This window comes from Leptonotus elevatus, chromosome 3, assembly GCF_054856555.1.
Source record: "Leptonotus elevatus isolate MCC_2025b chromosome 3, RoL_Lele_1.0, whole genome shotgun sequence".
In the NCBI taxonomy this organism is placed as follows: Eukaryota; Metazoa; Chordata; class Actinopteri; order Syngnathiformes; family Syngnathidae; genus Leptonotus; species Leptonotus elevatus.
This window is the reverse complement of record NC_141241.1, coordinates 4,815,688-4,836,100: the sequence shown is the minus strand read 5'-3', so window position 1 is coordinate 4,836,100 and position 20,413 is coordinate 4,815,688. Positions and strand designations below refer to the sequence as shown.

Here is a 20,413-nt window from a genome sequence, read left to right as displayed (position 1 = left end):
AACTTTAGCGTAATTCTATGGCCATTAGAAGCAAAATATTTTATTTTTAAACCTTTCGCACCTTTGCATTGCACCAAGATCTAAAAAGCAAAGGAAAAAAGAAATTGCCATAATGCTTTTAATGTGTTTGTTCTCAGCCAAATATAGCAAACAAACGTTTTTTTTCCACATCTGTAGTGTTTTAGTCTCTTGTTCATGTTGCAATAGCAGCAGCTTAGCATGATTCTCTTGCAACTGAAAATCTCAGTTGGGCCTCATAGCTTCTGTCATATGAAGGAGCTCACACACTACTTTAAAATTGTCAGCAAGTTTGTCTTTGAGCGTGTGAAAATGTGACTACTGATATGTATATAATCAGAGGTGCACTTCGGCGCATCATTTGAAAGTGCTAACTGAATACCTCCGTCTTGTTAGACAAATGAATGAACGAATCTACAACAGCGCCATTTTCACATCTCTAACTTTAGAAAGAGTTCAAAACAAATTCCCAAGGTGGCCGCAAACAAAACTTTCTTTGTTTAGGCCCGAGATTTTCATCTTGTAATGGGATTAGTCTCTTCAGTAACAGGCAGAGCGAGGCATGAAGGTTAAATCCACATTGCAGCATGAAAATGACGTTAACTGGTTTTCACATACAGAATATTTCAAGATATTGTTGGATGTTTATGTGCTGTTAAATGATATGGAGTAATTTTGTAAAGAAGTGACTTTATGAAGTTCTGCAACTCACTTCAACACCAGGATAACACAAGATGGCACCAAAAACAGTGGATGGAGGTTTTAGCCAATAAAACAAGATAGGTTCCAGATTTATTATTCATTTTATTTTATTTTTTAATCAGCGCCTATTTGAATCAGCTAATGTTGATCCGTAAATTTGCAGCGGTACACTGTTCAACCTTGAGAGATAGGTTGAACAGCGCCGTTAATCGAGACTGGGAATCAGGGTTCACTTTAGGTCAAAATGTTCTTCCACGCCCCCCATGTGCAGCAGCTAATCTACTGTGTTTAATTCTTAACACTTACTGGAATGCGTTGCGCCGTTTGGTCCCACCATCGCATCAGCACCAGCGGCTCGGGCCCGTGTTACCTGAATTGAAGGCGGAACGAGAGGAGGAAGAGGTTTCGTTTGTCCTGCGTCGCCAGTTGGACTTCACCAAGCAGGCATGATGAACAACAGCAAGGATGAATTTGAACCTATTGAATATTCCTACTATGATTACTCTGACTGGTACTCCAATAACCCGGAGCCTACAAAGCCTCCCAAAGAGTAAGTATCGGCCAAGAAATTCCTTGTCTCAATCGTCCTGTAATTTTGTACTACCATTTGATCAATAGTAGTTAATTGCTAGCTACAGTTTTGCTTAGTTGATTTGCATACACATTTCTTTTGCAGAGTCATTTTACCGTGTGACCCAACAGCGAATGATGCAATATTTCACATGTGCATACTCTCTATATCGGTAAGTACACAATGAAAAAGACGATCTGGCAATTTTACCCATAATCTGTAAAGATACGTGTGTATGAAAATGACACTGTTAATTTCACTCCCAGACATTTTTACTGAAGCGACCCCCTTTGCTCACGGCTGTTTTACTGGATTTTGACTGACTTTGCAAGGCCCACGGAATATTGTGTTCTATTGCTATAAAAATATGGAACCTGCCAAAAGAAATATTAGAGTCTCTTCTTTCATTGGGAATTTTTTTTTTTTAAAGAAAAAGAAAAAAAAAGTTCTATCTGTTTTCGTTTTGCAACAATTAGCATTAGAATATAATTAAGTTTCATCATTATTCAGAAATCTGTTTAAAAGAATGGGTAAAATAACTTTTTGCAAGATGGCCCTGGTTGATCTCTTAAACTCTGCTGCCACCTGTTGGTCGTTTTTGTAATAACTGCCATTGCTTCCAGCATTCTCTTCAGTTCACGGGCTGCATTAAAGCCTTCCGTATGCTCTTTGCATTAAAAAAAAACATAACAAACATAAAAACACGTCTTTGGGAGCATGGTAATATTTGAAATAGAACGTATTTATACGTTTTGGGGGAGCAAATGAGTTAAAGTAGAAATAATGAGTCAGTTAAGTAAAAGTACACAAAGCACGTTCGCAAAGCTTTGCTAATGTTGTGAACCGAGTAATAAAAAAAATTGCAAATTATGACAGCTGTATATAAAAAAAAATTTAAAAAAAAAAAACACCATGCCACAAATGGGATGAAATCCATGATTTACAGTCCCATCAACTCATTAATTTAAAAAAATAATAATAATAGTGTAAAATTTTCGTTTTTGTTTTGCTTCTAGCTGGTGATTATGCTCATTCTGGCAGTTCTAAGCAGGAGAAATAAACTCTGCCAAGGATTTACAAGAGGATCCTCCAGCATCTTAAGGTATGCTTGATTTCTGCTTACCGATTATGTCTGTGAGACGCGTTTTGATGCTCCTGTTTGATCTCCCAGTCCCAGCAACTTCCTGGATCAGACACAGAAGAAAGGTGTGGCGATGGCTGTGTTTGGACTGCTGTTCAGCAAGCTGGCCATGTTGGTGATCGCACCTGATCCACTGCCTTTCTCCAAAGACACTCCAGCTGAAATCAAAGGTGCACATTTGGAGTGCAAAGAAAATATGTCTCTCATTTTATCCCATGGCTTTTAGCTCAGCATGAAACTCTTCCTTGTTTTATTTAGTTTTTTAAACTATTTGTTATTGTAATCTAGGCTCATTTTTACCCCATGTAGGCCTACCACTTTGTATTCAACGGCTGTTTTAAAGTGCTCTATAAATAAAGAAACGACAAGAAATGAAACATTAATGTTATGTCCATGTTTTGTTTAGAGTTCATGAAGATAACGGCCATCTTCTACTATCCAGTTCTCTACTACCCTCTGATGGTTTGTAGCACGCTGCAGCACAAGGCCGGTTATGTATTTGGAACTCTGCTCTCCGTCAGCCATTTTGCTGTGCAGCTGTGGCAGAAGTTGGACTGCCCAAAGACTCCGGAGGTAACACATTATTGACATTAAGTGTATGTGTTTAGTTTCTTCTGTTAGGTCCAACATCTTAATAGCACATCTGACCCATTTTTTTCACAGCTGTATAAGTTCTACTCCTTGCTTGCGAGTTTGCCTCAGCTGGCCTGCCTGGTGTATCTTTGCGTCCAGTTCCCTTTGCTGTTTTTCAGAGGAACAAAGTCAGAAGAGGTGAGAAATGCTTGTCGCTCACCTCACCTTCTCTTTGTCCACTGAGAACATGAGCTCATATAAAACATTGAATCACTGACACTGAACAACATATATTGGAACAACATTCATGATTACAATAAAATAGCTTTTTGTGAGCAGGGTGGACATAACTCAACATTTTTGAGCGGATTGTACAAGACCTATGATGTTTTTTTTTGTTTTTTTTATCTTCTTTACATGCACAAAAATACAAATACATACAAGGTCTTATTTTGACATCAGAGTAGCGTGGTACAGAATGCAGTCTGTAGCTACCCATTTCATTTTTAATTGTTTTTATTTTGATTTTCTGAAAAACACAAAATGTGATGTTTTATCCATAAGGTTAGCATACATACACGAATGTTTTCACCTTGTGTGTGGCTCTTCTTTGATTTAGAATGTGACGCTCCCCTTCCACCATGCACACTAAGTAGCGAACGCTGCCCTCTGCTGGTCGGCGTTAGTAATTACAACCTCCTTATAGAATAGTATCTAATCACAATCTCAACTATTAAGCAATACAACAAAATGACCACCCTCTGAACATGGGCTGCACTATAAATTAATATCAAATACATGTGGGAACAATATAAATCTAAATATAAGAAGTTTAGATAAACATGCAGTGGTGAGAACAGTTATAGAAAATAGATTGTTTTGTCTGTATTCCTTAACAAAACATTTGACTAAGGTCTGAATGATTTTTCTCCCAGGATCTCGACAGCTCCTACTACAGCGACTATGTAAAATGCCTTCTCAAAAAGAAGAAGCCATCAGCAATTAGGTGACTGGAAACTTGTTTAGTACTAATCCAATTAAATCAGCTGAAGGCAATGTATGTGTTTTAAGCGCCAAATAAAACCAACTCTCATATTCTTAAATGTACTTCTAAAGTTATGAATTGCTGATTAAAACCTTAGTGAGCCGTGACTGGTTGTTTTTGTTTGTTGCAGTTCCTCCACGTCTGGCAAACCAACATTGATGGAGAGACTACTGGAAGTGCCTAAGAATTATATTTATATTCCGGAAAAGGGTGTGTGCCTTTTACTTAAAAAATATTAATTCTCAAATCCCCTCAACCTTTTTTTTTTTCTCTTTCCTCTTTTAGTGTTTCATTTCCCTCTAAAGCTGGCTGTATCAGTATTTGTGGCTTTGGTGGCGATATACCATGTAAGTGACCTTTAACACTTACATATACTGTCTTGATTACATGGATAAATAAACAAGTAACACGAATCTGGTGTTAAAAAAGAAGAAGACATAAATTAATGAATATTTAGGTCTTTACACAGCGGATCATGTGCATTTTTGTCTTTCAGACAGCCTTGTTGTTAGTTGTATTGGTTGTCCCAACTCTCCATATTGTCCGTGCCGGTATTGATGAGAACATCGCCTTCCTCTTACTGGGATTTGGGATCATCCTCTCCGATGACAGAATGGAGGTTGTCAAAATCGTCACTTTCTACACTTGGCTTCTGGAAGGTTTGGGACATTCTAATAAAAAGGCATTTGGATTGGTAGAGATTCTATATAACTTTGCTGTGTTTTTCTTTCTTCTTCAGTCTGCTACCTCTGCGCAATGACTCTGTCTTGTGTGGTCAGTCTGGTTATGCTCATGAGGACCATGGTGCTCCACAGGTCTTGCAATTGTAGTCTGTAGCTACCAAGAAATGTTTGTATTGTAGCTTAGCAACATGGTGGCTAGTGGTTAGCATGTCGGCTCCTTCACCAGAGTTCAGATCTTAACTCTGGCCTTGCTGTGTCGATTCTCTAGTTTTCTAGCTCCCAAACATAACAGTAAGATAGTTTCTTTCATGACGAAATTGTCCGTAAGTGTAAATGTAATAGTGAATGGTTGTTTGTCTCTACTTTTCCTGTGACCACTCCGGAATTGACCCCGCCTCTTGCTAATGTTAGCTGGGATTAGCTCCACCTCTGTGACCCTATGAGGAAACACACTTTAGAAAGTGGATGAATGATTATATAAAAATGACCCTTCCTATCGTTGTGCTCTGTGCTTCAGGTTAAATCTGCGTGGACTGTACAAGGGAGAAGTTTACAACCTCTACAACAGCCAGAAGAGCCTTCGTCCATCGAAATCGGGTGTTGTCTGTTGGATGGGCTTGACTGGATACCAAGCGGCAATCGTCTGTTTGGGTAAAGATCCAAAATATTTCACCTTTGTAATTGCAATGTTATTACAGTGTCATAAAGCCCAAATATTTTAAACACAAGGCAACTCAATGTGCTTTACAGAAGCAGACACAACACCTTAAAGCATTTACAAACACAACCGCTAATAATATTCAGGAGCAGATCTTGCCAAAATGACTACAAGTCAACATTTTAAGCAACACTACACTCTAAAAACAGTTGGGTCAAAAATAACCCAATGATGGGAAAAAAATGGACCAATCCTCTACTTGGGTCAATGTGACCCAAGTTTGAGTCAAGAATTAGGTCTTTTAGTGTAAAACAACTCGTAAATATTGGTCAGATCCTTTACTTGGCTCAAAAAATTGGGTCATTTTGTATAAAACAACCCAGAAAGTTGGGTCAAATTGACCCATGAAGTGGATTGGTCAATTTGTTATCCATATTTGGGTTATTTTTGACCCAACTGTTTTTAGAGTGTAAGGAACTTTCAGTTTACGTTGATTATGGCGACGCCATATGGACAAAAGCGGTACTGTTATGCCTGAAAGAAGACCGCATTTCCCATGAAGATAAGCGCATTGCGTAACTTTTTTAACTCACGCCAGCGAACGTTGACATTCAAATTGACTTCTGTCTTTGTAACGAATGGGGAAAGGGGGAAGTGACGTATCCCATAAAGCAGTCAGCACATTTGTAGTTTTTTATGTGGCAGTGTTCCTACCATCCTCCTCAAACTTGCTTATTGCCAGTAAAAATGATAACCAGTTGAATGGTACCCTTCATGTCCCCTCAGGACATGAAGGGTACCATTCAACTCGTTTTAAGTCGATGTTTCATCAGAAGAGTTATGAACATATTTGATTAAGGTTGAAAAGTTCCTTAGTGCTACTTTAAACACATAAATAGTCCTTAAATACATTTAAAAAGTAAATAAATCAAATACGTTTCTAAAAGTATCAAACGAGCATACTGTGAAACTGATTTTAAAATGTTTAAAATACCTTAATCAGACACTCAAGGCTGATTTAACTTATTCCATTTCTGTGCAGCATAACAACTAAATGCTGCTTCACCATGTTTGCTTTGAACAAAAGCAATGGCCCTTAGACCTCTGCACAAACAGTGGCTGAAGTCAGGCCAAATTTGCTCTCATTGAATGAGACAGATTTGTGAGCACAATCACTTGCACAGGAAATTTATTTTTGTAATATTGATGTATTTTCTGATGCATTTTTGTAGAAGTCTCATTTTAGGTTGGCTCTTAGATCTGCCCAAGGGACTGGCAATGAAAATTAGCTTTATGTTGCTCACCGGGCATATAAACAACATTGGACATTGCACGACATTGATTAATGCGCATTGTCTCTTCAAGACCAGACAGGACTAAAGATGTTTTCATCAAACGATCAGTAGTGGACTGAGTTCAGATGTTTGATCATTTTACCTAAACTTAGTCCATTATTTGACTGACAGTACTTCACGACGAATATGCATTGAAGCGCAAATGACAATTACTACAGTGAACATCTGATTTATTTCCCATTTTGAAATATATTAATCTGTTTATTACGATATGTGAGCAACTCTTGTTTTGTAGTCTTAGTAGTATAGAAGTTCACTGTACTGAAATGTGTTTTATACTCTGCATGTTAAAGACCTGCAAAAATAAATGTTTGTTTTTTTCTCTCCTGATATCTTGGCAGGTATGGTGATCCAGACTGTGGTGTTTTTCATCTGCTTTTTGTTCCTGGTCTTCCTTATCATCATCCCCATCTTTCACAGGCGGAACCTAATGGTCTTCGAGATTGCTGGCAAGGCTTGGTCAGTCGGCAAAAATGCATCCATTTGTTGTGTTTTCATTCTCAATGCGCAAACATTTAACGCATTTTCACATTCATCAGGCCTGCGTGGGTTACTGTCATCCTGGTCACTTTGCTTCAACACGTCGCTGCTAAATTTGCCTTTGTCAAAAAAGATGCTGGCACCAGAGATTTAAATAACAGGTACAACACGTGTCGCTCATTTCGAGGGAATCCTCACGCTCCATATTTTCCGCTAGAAAGGGAAGCACTAAACTGAACGTGTTTGTTGTGTTGCCAGGGAGAGTTTGTTCCTTCTGACATACCTGCTGTTTCTCATCAACACCGTGGTGGGGCTGATTGTGGCGATATGGCGAATGGTCATCGCAGCGTTGTACAACATCGTGCATCTCGGCCGCGTCGATATCAGTCTGCTGCACCGCACTGCAGAAGCCTACGACCCAGGTAGAAACCATTATCAGCAAAACATTTCATTGATAATGTTAGAGTAGATAATATTTGTATTGTACTCTTTGCGTGTTCAATTAACTGAATGGTGAGATTCTGGTGAAGAAGTCCCTTTGCAAAGGTATTATAATTATCAGAAGCTTCTGATGACAAAAACTGACGACACTGAAGCCGTGTTCCATCAGATTGTGTCTCTCTACTCCGGCACATTATTATTTATTGAAAAGTGGGTGAATACGAAAAGTCTCCTCCCATCAGCCCACAGTACATTTGTTTACAACTCAGTGAATACCAGTCTACTCCCTCTCCGAGTTCCCATAGGTATAAATCAGATTAGAGAAAAACAATCATACATCAGCCTGTCTCTTCCGACAGAGACAGGTACCAGACTACATACACTCCCTTATTTTCTCAGGAGAGTGAGACAGATACAATAGACAATCCCATTCATTGAGCTACACAGCTATAACTAAATCCAAAACGGCTAAAATATCAATTGAAACTGAAAAACAATGTTAATAACTTAACAATAACAACAGCACAATTGATAGACGAATATAGATTTAAATGGTTGAATTGGCGTCCATGTGTGTTTTGGACCCCACCAGCATACCACTACTACACACACTTTCTGAAGGTGGAGGTGAGCCAGACGCACCCGGTGATGAAAGCTTTCTGCGGGTTGCTGCTGGACATATCGCGGGAAGGGGGACGAGTGGGCCAAAAAATACGAGATGCAGAGGAAGGTACGCATTTCATCATTTCTTGTCAGTCTTTGTTGGATCATTGCTGAATTTTGTGGAACTGTTTTGTTTGTTGTTTTATATCAGCTTTTTGTAATTAATTTAACGTAGTTTAGTTTTGATGATTCCAATTTGCCTTGTTTTCTTTTTTTACATTCCGTAAATGGGAGCACTTTTGCAATTGTATTCTCAACCTGGCCGGATCCTAACAAATAGCACGCACATCTTCACTATGTTCATCGCTAATATTTGTGCCTGGCATGCAGAAAGAGAGCAGCACGTTGAAATAGTGGTTAGCACATCTGCCTCACAAAATACAAATAGATTCCCAACTCTTGTATAAAATCTCTCATGCCCATAATGAGTGTATGAATCTTGGCAATGTTTTTTATGCATTTTGTTTCACTTAAAAATACAGACTTAATGTTGATTGTTGACTATTATCCATACGCATACTCACCTTTCACCTGTTTTAGATTAGTGTTTCCTAGTGTATATAATGGACATATATTTACATCACGGAAAGAAAAAAAGATCACTGTATAGGCCGAGCATCAAACAAAAATGTCACAAAAAGCGGACACACAGGTTATTTATGTACCATCTGCCATCTAGTGGAAGAGCTTTTAATTGCTTAGCCTGTCATTCGTCGCTGGCATAGATAGTTTAAAAAAATGGGGAGTGATATTTACTTGAAAAAAAAAATCTAATTCAAAGTAAATTTTACAAGGAGAATTTTGAGTACATTTGGCCAGTTTGTAAAAAAAAAACAACAACCCCCCCCCCCCCCCGCCTCCCCCAAATATAAAGCTAGTCAAGCATGGCTTAGGTGGTAGAGTGCCTTTTTTTTTTATATGAACAAGTAAAATGTTCACAAAACTCTTCTTGTAAAGTTTACTTAGAATTTTTTAGTGAAAAAACGTTCCCAGTTTTTCCCCCAAAGTAAATATTACTTTTTTTTTCTTTTTCTTTTTGTGTGTACAAAGATGCATTATCTGTAGTTTATAAATAATTTCCATACTTTTTAAGTGGAAATGAATAATTTTCCATTGTACACTTGATGATCTCTTATGTCACACTAATGTGTAGTGGCAACATTTGGGCATCAGTTTTAGATTAATGCTAATTGTCCACCTTCTATAATGTCCATATAAACTATGGACTAATATATGTAAACGTTGTCCCCCAAAAAAACAACAACATTTTTTGTCTCTGGGAATTTATAATTTGGTCACTAAAAACTACCCAACAAAAAGCGTTCTAAAATTTTGGTGACCTTATTTAGCTACATAGAAACAGTATGCAGGATGATATAGACACAACAGTAAGAATACATCATACTGTACTGCGTAGTCATATCGCAAGCGCGCAAGAGTGACGTCACGTGACGCGTTCATGTTTGCAGGGATCCAGGAGAGTTCTCGGAGCAGGTCGAGCAGCAGTCGTAGGATTCGCTCTCGCTGGCAGTTGGTGTACACACTGGTCAACAATCCTTCCCTCCTGGGCTCCAGGAAGCACTTCCAGACAACTCAGAGTTTGGAGAGCATCCTAAACGGCAGCCAGAAACGCAGCAAGCAGACAAGCAGCAAGAGGGAAGCCAGCAAGGCGTCATCCGCTGAGCCTGCTCCATCCAGCGAGAATCAAGACAAAACTGATTGAGTTGAGAACAGTTTGCAGTGTTCTAAAAAAATAAATTCATCACATGTTGCTTTTATGCCGCAAATTATTGTGGAAATGTCAGGAGGAATTGAGGCCCCTAGATTATTTTTTTTTAATTTTTTTTTAAAGAGAAGGTTAATTTAACTGATCAAGAACACACTGGCACTGATTACTGTGCTACAATCACCAACCGTGATTTATAATCCCGCACATATTATAGTGTAATAGGCTATTGATTGATTGAAGGCCATTTGCTGTTTTCGAACTGTCACTGAATGCAACCGCACCTCACAGTTTGATAGATAGATAGATAGATAGATAGATAGATAGATAGATAGATAGATAGATAGATAGATAGATAGATAGATAGATAGATAGATAGATAGATAGATAGATAGATAGATAGATAGATAGATAGAACCGCAAAATGAACTTTTATCCCAGTCACAAGTTTAGCCGTGTATATGTTGTGCATGATGTTTAAATAGTGAATTGATGTGATGAAGATTTGTTTGGAAGGTGTAACTCACATTATGGTTATAGGCTAGCGGGCTAGCTAGCAAGAAGCTACAGCGCGTAGCATGCCGCTGGACCCTTAGCTCAAAATTTTCGCTCCGAGTTCCAGTGAATACCGGTCACCATTTCCTCCTCCCGTCCGTGAAGCTTTTTCCAACTTCCCGCGTGTGGAGAACACGACTAGTCAGTTCGTTCCCACATCCCCGACATGTGGCAACGGTCCCACTCGCACGGGCGTGCACGCGCTCTCTCTCTCTCTCACTCTGTCTCTCTCTCTCTCATCGTAGAAATAGTAATCCCTCGAAGTAATCCCCATTTTTAATAAATGTACCTGTAATCCGATTACATGTTTTTTTTCCTGTAACTGTAATGTTAAAAAAAATTGTTTAATCTGATTCCGTTACTCCCCAAGCTTGCTTATCTGTAACCTTACATTGTATTGTACTTTACAAACAGTAATATCAAATGTCTTTAGCCAACATCGATCATTTAGATGAAATGTATTATTAACTTGTTTTCTTCTATTGTCACAATAAAATGTTGCTCTCACATTGTTTGTTTTTTTCCATCTTTGTCATTCACTAACATGTCGCAACTACAATGTTGAAATATGTCTGTCAGATGCCCCTTTCTCCTTTTCTCTGCTTCTGATGATTCATCGTTCATCTTCAGGAAAGTGAATGTTGCTGTGGTTACCACATTCGGTGCCTCCACAGTAAACCCATGGTCGTACATATGAGATGGTCATATGTATGAGATACACAAGTCGGCCTTGGTACAACTTAACAAACTACTAAAAGTGCAGAAGTCCACAGGCCCTTTGTTGTTCTATATTGACACACACATATTGATCAGGACTGATCAATTGCAGCGTGACAATAGGAGGAATGAGGTCAGAGTTCCAATTTGGTGAAACACGGCATGTTAAAACCAAGTGGTTCAAAGTACAATATATCTGCACACTTCACATTCGCATTACTGTACATTGTTAAGCAACAGATATAATTCCTTGTTATTGACTAAAAAGCGAACACGTGTTCCAGAAGCAACCAATGTTCAACTTTTACTGAGATAAAGTGTTTGAGTATAAAAGTAAACACAAGTGTTATTTTTGAATGCCTGAATTGACAGTTTAAGGAAGACGATAGGAGGCAGTTAAAAAAAACCATGACCAAAATTACCTTTTGAGCAAAATAGAGTAAATTCACAATACTGAAACGCAGGTTGTAAGAAACAATTTAAAACTCGACCGAACACATATTCACTGTTTTTATACAATGTTGGTGTAGTAAAAATAATTGCAGTAAATGATCCACTTTTCCCACATATAAGTCAAGTCAACAAAGCATGTTTTGAACAGCCATTTAGTTCAAGAACATATAGCAACTCAGCATTGAATTAGGTCACGGTACATTTGAGTTGTGTTCAGAATAATTGCCGTGTGTTGAAAAAAATGTGAGGAGGTAAAAATGTAACTTACTCAAAGGTGTATACGTCTAAGAAAAAAAAAAGAAAAAAATAATAGCAGCATCAGCAAAAACTCATTTTCAAAAAGATTCACTGAAAAACTGAAAACTGGTTGAACAAGTTTTTTGTGTGATATTTTTGTATAGCCAGTTTTTTTTTTCTGAGAATAGTCAACCAACTTCTGGTAATGATTAACTGGTATTCTTGGCATTTCTTGGTTTTGCCTAAGAAACAGCATTTTTTTTTTCCCGATACCACAGGTCTCGTGAGAATTTTTATTTTTTTATATTGTAATGATTTTGAGCTTTGTTCAATATTTGTAAGCACGGTGCTGTTATTCTGAACACCACTGTATGTTTTTGAAGTCACACACAAACATTGTGCCACAGCGGTATGCACTGTCGATGGCTGTAAAATGCTTATATCCTTATAGCGCATACATGGATTACGTGTAGTACATTATCATTTTACTGCCATTTAGTTATTTGCTACATCATTTATTGTTACGTAACATAGCCCACTTTTGTTTGTTATCTTTAAAGGTAGAAGGTCACTGAGCGGCGAAGGCTTGCGAGTGTTTGCGAACGTAGCGCATGTGGGTTTTTCGTCAGGGTTCGTTAAAGGTAGCAAACGGTCGCAACCTTTAACGAACCTCCTAATGAACCCTGGACAAACAAAAACAACATAATTCACTATGTTGGCTAACACTCGCCACTTAGTGACATATACTACTTTAACTATATTAGCATTAGCGTCTTAGCAATGACAACTGCCATAATACACCATCTTTTTTTGAATCTCCTTTCATGAAATACTGTATAATTTTAACTGTCTACTACATTCACCAAAGACTGCCTGATTGTCTAATTAGTGAGTGAGTGCGTTAGTTAGTTAGTTAGTTAGTTAGTTGCTTGGCAAGTTTACGAGTGTCTTGGTCCCTCAGATAAGACTCGAGTACATCCACATAACACAACACGCTAACGTCGCTAACATCACTGGCACAAAGTGGAACAACAGCAGCATTATTTGACCAAGTGCACTTTTTATAACAGCAACGTACATTGTTTACTTAAAAGGAACCCCGACTGGAATGACAAGTTTGCTCTATATTATTTATTTGGTTGTTACTGATATAACTATGAGATTCATTTTTCAAAAATAATTTCCAGTTTAATACATTTCGTAGAAACTGTATTTAGACGTACGCCGCCATTGTTATTTAAGTCGCAAGGCATTCAGTGCGTGGCGACGTAGAATGGCGGCAGGCTCTGTGCCGAGCAATGTGAAATTCCTATAAAGAAAGGCAAGCCTCCGTAGCGTTCCTAAAGAAACGGCATGCGTGTTCTCGTCATTCCCCAGACGCATTCAAGAGTTTCGATCGTTCCTTTAGGAACGCTACGGAGGCTTACCTTTCTTTCTTTACAGGTGTTTCACATTGCTCGGCAGAAAGCCGCCGCCATTCTACGTCACTACGCAATGAATGCGTTGCGACGTAAAAAAAAAAAAAAACAATGGCGGCATACGTATATATTAACTCTTTGACTGCCATAAACGTTATAAAACGTTTAGCATAAACCTAGGGAAGGGCGCCGAGGACGTTAAAAGACGTCCCCTATGTTTTTTTTTTTTTTTTTCAAAAACGGGTGCAGGAAAGCCTTGGGCAGCTGTGCTGAAAGAATCAGGCTGATCTGATTAGTCAAAGACTCGTTTTGGCCCCTAGAGGGCAGCGATGACTCTCTTTGCACAAGGTTGGATGGGCCGCCCACCGTGGGCGTCAGTAGAAGACGTGAGGCGGAGCTAGAGTGTTGAGGAGACAATGGCTGATCCAAGCCACAATGGCTTGACCAAGCAACCGGTTACAAGCAGCTCAGCTTGAGCATTTTTTTCAAAGACGGAAAGCATCAATCAATACTAAAAAGCGCATTGATGTCAACGATGATGATGACAACGAGCTCTACGCCAAAGTTGGAAGCTTTTGCCTGTTACTATCACGTAGTAAGCCTCACCGGCTACGCGCGGCTAGCGCGGCTAGCGCTGCTAAGGCCGGAAAACGCGCACAATAGCCGGCCGGGTACTTCTGCACAAGCGGACATTCGATCGGGCGATGGAGAGTTGGCATCGACCAATGCAGATTGATGTCAACGATGATGATGACAACGAGCTCTACGCCAAAGTTGGAAGCTTTGGCCTGTTACTATCACGTAGTAAGCCTCACCGGCTACGCGCGGCTAGCGCTGCTAAGGCCGGAAAACGCGCACAATAGCCGGCCGGGTACTTCTGCACAAGCGGACATTCGATCGGGCGATGGAGAGTAGTCGAAAAGCATCGACCAATGCACATTGATGATGATGATGATGGTCAACCTCGCCGGAGTTGGAAGCTATACGCGGCCGTTATTCTGTCGTCATAAAGCCTCACCGGCTAGCGCTGCTAACGCCGGAAAACGCGGAGCTGCACAAGCGGACATTCGATCGGACAATGAAGAGTACCCCGAGTCCAATGCATATTCATCGGAGGAGCGGGTACAGTCTGATCACGGAGAAGACACTGTTTCTGGACTACGATGCCACCATGAATGGAGTGGATAAAATGGATCAGGACATCTCCTACCAACCCGGTATAGCAACTGAAGGACACGGGGAAGCGAGACGTAACACCACCGTAACGTAACCGTAGCATGATCCTGATATTAGACTTGATGACACTGCAGTATATACTTGCTATTCCCCGGAAAAAAACGGCCGGCAAGAAAGTGGCGCACGCGAAGAGGCAATCTTGTGCAAATGCTGTTGCGTCTCCTTGCACGCAGGAGAGTGTTACAAAAAGAAAAACTGTCGTTGAAACATCCACATATTTGTAAATAGCACCACAGTTGCACACATTTGTAAATAGTTTGCCAAATTGTTGTCAAATTGTTACACTGTTGAATGTAAATAAACGTATTTTGCTATCAAAAAACACTTTTTCATTCTTGGTGGTAGTGTTTTATAGAAGTAAAGCACTATTTAGGTGTTTGTGGCATCATTCATGGACAAAAAGAAGTGTCAAATTCACTAGAATGCATGAAATAATATCGTTTCACTAAAAGCTTGATTTCTCCGTATTTTGGTCCAACACAGGCGAAATTGGGTCAAACTAACCATTTTCTATTGTTGATTACTAAAGAACGGAATAAGGTAGAAACAAACTCTTTTTTTCTGATGAAAGATGAAAGTCCAATCTTTCATTTGGTAGTACGTGTGTTTCCATAGTCCATACAGAACATTTTCTGTGGACCTTGAAAATCAGTCAAAATGCTTAAATCGGCTGGCACTGGCGGCATCCCTTTTCTGAAAACGTCTGGCAGTCAAAGAGTTAAAGTTTCAACAAAATGTATTGAATTAAAAATGCTTTTTGAAAAATGCATCTCATAGTTATGTTGGTAACAACCAAATAAATAATATAGCGCAAACTTGTCATGACAGTCGCGGGTTCCTTTTAACTGTTTCTAATTGCTGCGATTGGCTGGCAACCAGTTCAGGGTGTACCCCGCCTACTGCCCGAAGCCAGCTGGGATAGGCTCCAGCAACCCCCCGCGACCCTTGTGAGGACAAGCGGTACAGAAAATGGATGGATGGATGGATGGATGTTTCTAATTGCTGGTGATATTAACAGCCTCGGCCCCCAAAGGAAGTCTATCGCTGAAGTCTGATCCAACCTCGCAGTCGTCCAAATTCCCTCTCGACTGAGACAAAGTGGCGGTCTCGGTGATGACGCTTTCTTCCGTATCTGCTTCCTTCTCCCCGTCCAGACTCTCAGTCGCCCCATCGTCTTCTCCTTCATCCAGTTGCTCGACGTTCATATCCCTCCGAGACTCCGTCAGCGGTGTGGCGTTGATGTTGGCGGCCCGGTTCCTCTCCGTTTGGTACTGGTCTCTGGCCTTTAGGATCAACTTGTACGTCTTGCTGCGGTATTTGTACACCAGGTGGAAGCACATCGCTCCGAGAAGCGGAACAGTGGACACGGTCAGAAGGCAGATGCTGACTGAGATGATGATGATCAGATTAGGGACTTTCTTTTTGGTGGTGAACAACACTTGCACCTCACAGTCTTCCCCTTTGTAGGTCAAACACAGGGAGTAGTTCGTCCCAGGCCGCAAATCCCTGAGAAGGTAAGTGCTGAGACCCTCTTTAACCAGAGACCACAGCACGGGAGAGTCCTTGTGGTCAGTGGTGACACATAGATACAATCCCCGCGAAGCGATTGCGGTGGCGTTGCGGAGGTTTTCCAAAGCGGTCCGGTTTGCCCGCTTGCCTCTGGTTATGAGAAGCGGGTTGAGTCGGACGGTCGCCTCCGTTTCTGACACCCACAGGGCGATGACGCCAAAGTCAAACGCGTAGCGATTCGTGTCGTCCGAGCTCCCGTTCAAGGCACGGCTTGAGATGTGTATTTTTTTAGCTTTCGATCCGCATTTAGATGTGCCTAATAACGCGTTAAAAGACTGAGGGGTGGTCTCGGCGCGGGGCAAATCCGGGTCAGATACGGAATCCAAAACAGACATTCCAGTTATTGACTGAATCGGTTGTTGTGCCGCATTGTCGGGAGCTGTTGTGATCTCGTCCGTTGCGGACGTTTCTTCTGACGAAGACACCACTTGGACAAAAAGCGAGTCTGCCGCAGCGCCGAGTTCATTTGAGGCAGAGCAGCTGTAGTTGCCTTCAAGGTCCGTGCTGAGGTGTGAGATGATCAGGGTTCCGTTATTAAAGATCTGGACTGAATTGTTTGGCAATAAGGACCTGTCACTTGACTGAGCTGAGCCATCCGCTGTAAAAGACATGTTCAGTTCTTGTGCTGGACTGCGAATACTCCACGTGACCAGTGGCTCTGGATTTCCGTTATGCTCACAATTTAAGACCAAAGCGTCGCCCTCGAACAACGCTGTGGAGTCAACATTTGGTTGGCTCCATATCGTGACGTTCGGCTTTGCGCATTTTAGAGCCGGCGAGTTCATTATCGTTTCTCCCTGAAATGTTGCCGGAGTAGCGCAACTGATCAAGTCCTTTTCGGGGACGGAGATGGTCGTCGCTGACAGCCAATCTCGAAACCAGTCCATGTGACAAGTGCATGCGAAAGGATTGCTGAAGATCTGTAAATGGGACAGCGAAATCAAAGCATCAAACGTCCCCTCAGAGATAGTCAAGAACTTGTTATTGTTAAGACGGAGGGATCTCAGTTTTTTTAGACGAATGAAGGCATCTCGGGGCAGACTGACCAACTCATTGTGGTTCATCTTCAGCAACTGCAAGTCGGTGAGATTCTGCAGATCCCCCCATGGAAAGTCCGCCATTTTATTATGGCTGATGTCCAAGTTACGGAGAAGAAACATGGGCGCGAGGCTTCCGGGCTCGACGGAGACGATTTCATTGTGGGCCATCCATAGCGACGTCATCCGGGTGACGTTGTCAAAAACGCCTCGCGGTACCAAACTGATCTTGTTCGCTGAGCAACTAACAGTGTCGATATTACGAGGCAAGCCTGTTGGGATTTCAACCAAGTCTCTGTAGGTGCATTCCGCAAAATAATATCCAAATTTGATTGAGCAGGTGCAAACTGTTGGACATCCAAGTAAGGCGTTGAAGAATGTGGAAATCACAATCGTTAAGTACACGACTTTGGCAGCCATTTTCAGATCCTGTAAAAGAAAGACAACCTTTTAGTCAATTTGATTATATTTTATTCACCAAGCCTGCTTCACAGCAAAGAAGTTTGTTAGCTTTGATAAGAAAAAAAAAAAAACGATTACCTGACCCAATCAGAGACAGAGTAGGGCGGGTCGTGCCAGGGAAAATAATCCTTTCGATAGTGTCTGGAGCTGTGACGGCAGCTCAGAATTTTAGCTCAGGGGAAGCGCTCTGCGCTGATACACTGGAGACTTGATTGCAATGGGGGTTCGATCCCGCCGCCAGTTACCTACTACATGATCTAGTTTACTTTTATAGTCAAAGCACAAAAATAGGGAATTGTTTTTAATAAAACAATATTGAAGTCTAACCAGACAGTTTTTTTTAAATGATTTACTATATATATATATATATATTTGTGTGTGTGTGAATTCTGGCGATTCGATTCGATTAGTCGCGATACAAATCTATAAATTGATTATTGCGATTTTTTTTAAAAACTCAAATTTAGAAAATAGAAATCAGTAAACATGTACACTGTAAGATTTGTATGAAAATGTATTTATTTATCTGAAAATTCAGGCTTATAACTGAGCCACTGCATTTAACAAACAGGTTGCAGTCTGTTTCATGTTTGAACAGCACTGACATAAAATATTAAGGCTTAATGTTCCATTAATATAACATTCTTCCATGCTTAATGTATGAATCCTAATCCTATGTAAGACGTTTTGTTGAATATTTCCATAAAAAATGTATCTTTAAAAATCGATTAAACATAAATCGCATATTGAATCGATTTGAGAATTGCGTGCTGTAATATCACGATATATTGCAGAATCTATTTTTTCTAACACCCCTAATATATATATATATATATATATTAGGGGTGTTAGAAAAAATATATAATATATATATTAGGCTGCTTTCGTTATCAGTAATAACTACAAACTGCACTTAATCAAGTCATGATCATTTTATGATTTTTTTTCTCATGTCACCGTTTCTAAAACAGGACACTTTCTGAACTTTAAGAAGAAGAAGAAAAAAAAAAGAGCATGCCCACTTCTCCAGGGACCGCTACACAACTGCAAATATTGGTCATCTAAAACCAAACGTTACTAGTAACACACATTTTAGGACCAAATAAAAATCCTGAAAATCTGTAATACGTTTTTCTATTAAAGAGTTTTTTAATTTTTTTGAAGACACCATTTCATTAGAGAGTGACATCCTATTAAGAAGAAAGGATGAGAAGTGCACAGTGATCTCCCTGCTGCCTGGTGTATATATATAGATATAGATATATATATATAGAACAGATGATTCTGTCCAGGGTATTCAGAAGGACATCCAACTCAGCTTTACAATGCATGCAGTCAATATTGTGGCATGCCCATCAAGACAAGCAGGACATAAAAATAAAGTCGGAAATAGTTTCACCGGACAACAACATACACTTGCTATGAAAGAGTGACACACATATATATATATATATATATATATATATATATATATATATATATATATATATATATATATATATATATATATATATATATATATATGTGTTCCTGAAGAGTCTGGTTTCAAACGACGCAACAGCCTCCTGAGCTGCGTGTCCTTGGTGCAGGGCCAGGGAGACAGCTGCGCGGCAGATGTTTGCAAACAAGGCTCATAGCATCACCACGCAAAAAAAAAAAACAGGCCGCTTGTTTTTCAGCTCAGCAATATAGCAAGCATCCAAACTATGAGGATTCCGAGACGGTCGCGACGCCGATGGCGGTAAACACCCCGTGAAAGATTGACGACGATGATGATGATGATGATGATGGTGGTAGGAAAACGATCTTGCAGTATACTTACCTGCCGTCGTTTGTTCATACGTGAGGTGAGCTGTCCGTCTCCAAACAGAAACAGCACCTGGCGTCTATTTGAAGTTGGAAGGCTGACGGCGAAAAACGCGTCTTGCCTTCTGCTGTCAGTACCACAACCACCACCGAGACAGATGCATCCACGTGCCCCCCCCCCCCCCCCCCAAAAAAAAAACTTCTTAAAGTGAACTCGACCTCCATCACTTTTTAAGAAGATGGCAAGATGTGGTGCTTTATCTTGATACATGTGACGTGCCGGCACAGTCCAATGAAATACAAAACCTGTACTCGTTTTTTTTGTTTTTTTTAATATTAATATTATACAGTTTTGATTGACACGGTCCAAGGTAATTCCTTTTGTAAACCGGGAACTCTATTGCTTGCTGAATAATATTTAAAGTATTAATATTTTTGTTTTAATTGAACTATTAATTAAAATATACTGTTTTAATATTCGAAAAAAATACATATTCTTCGACTAAAAGTGTTTAGTAATTAGATAACTACTCAAAGTGGCCCTATTGGTTCCCACCGCCGCCTTCCCACAAGGCCAATAGTGACCTCAGCACACCACAACCAGTATTACAGCTTCCTCACTGCCTTCAAAGGCGATGAGCCTGATTCTCCACTAGATGGCAGTAAAAGCCTTTTCTACTTGATGATTTCGTTTAGAAAACCTTTTTACAGTACGGTACTGCTATGTACTTGACCTTTTTTTCTTAGCTAAGCTTTCTTGTTAGCTAAGCTGGAGACTTTGACAAAAAAATAATAATCCATGTCTAAAATGTTTCCTACTCTCTCTCAATATATTGAAATCCAATTGTCTCATTGTAAATTGGAATA

At 40.0% G+C, this 20,413-nt stretch overlaps 2 protein-coding genes and 1 long non-coding RNA gene across 3 annotated transcripts; 1 reads left to right on the top strand and 2 right to left on the bottom strand.

The window, feature by feature from the left end:
- Positions 1-1,026: 1,026 nt before the first annotated feature.
- LOC147176701 (uncharacterized) lies at positions 1,027-3,609 on the bottom strand. The gene is made up of 3 exons (XR_015094458.1): positions 3,584-3,609; positions 2,415-2,590; positions 1,027-1,090 (listed from the first exon to the last, which is right to left on the bottom strand). It is a non-coding gene; the product is annotated as an uncharacterized LOC147176701 (long non-coding RNA).
- LOC147176700 (receptor for retinol uptake stra6-like) lies at positions 1,034-11,118 on the top strand. Its single transcript, XM_086072344.1, has 17 exons — positions 1,034-1,270; positions 1,397-1,463; positions 2,308-2,393; positions 2,463-2,602; positions 2,839-3,005; positions 3,096-3,203; positions 3,941-4,011; positions 4,181-4,260; positions 4,336-4,397; positions 4,547-4,709; positions 4,790-4,865; positions 5,251-5,384; positions 7,088-7,205; positions 7,286-7,387; positions 7,485-7,648; positions 8,260-8,397; positions 9,800-11,118. Exons 1-17 carry the CDS (start codon positions 1,167-1,169, stop codon positions 10,051-10,053), a joined length of 2,034 nt encoding a protein of 677 aa, XP_085928470.1. The 5' UTR covers positions 1,034-1,166; the 3' UTR covers positions 10,054-11,118.
- A 2,439-nt stretch (positions 11,119-13,557) lies between these two features.
- LOC147176699 (immunoglobulin superfamily containing leucine-rich repeat protein 2-like) lies at positions 13,558-19,708 on the bottom strand. Its single transcript, XM_086071512.1, has 2 exons — positions 19,563-19,708; positions 13,558-17,707 (listed from the first exon to the last, which is right to left on the bottom strand). Exons 1-2 carry the CDS (start codon positions 19,578-19,580, stop codon positions 15,668-15,670), a joined length of 2,058 nt encoding a protein of 685 aa, XP_085927638.1. The 5' UTR covers positions 19,581-19,708; the 3' UTR covers positions 13,558-15,667.
- Between the last annotated feature and the right edge of the window lie 705 nt (positions 19,709-20,413).

Coding starts and splice junctions, on each gene's coding strand:
- LOC147176700 (XM_086072344.1), top strand. CDS start 1,167: ATGATGAACAACAGCAAGGATGAATTTGAACCTATTGAATATTCCTAC. Junction 1,464..2,307: donor TGTGCATACTCTCTATATCG/GTAAGTACACAA, acceptor TTTTGCTTCTAG/CTGGTGATTATGCTCATTCT. Junction 4,866..5,250: donor AGGACCATGGTGCTCCACAG/GTCTTGCAATTG, acceptor TCTGTGCTTCAG/GTTAAATCTGCGTGGACTGT.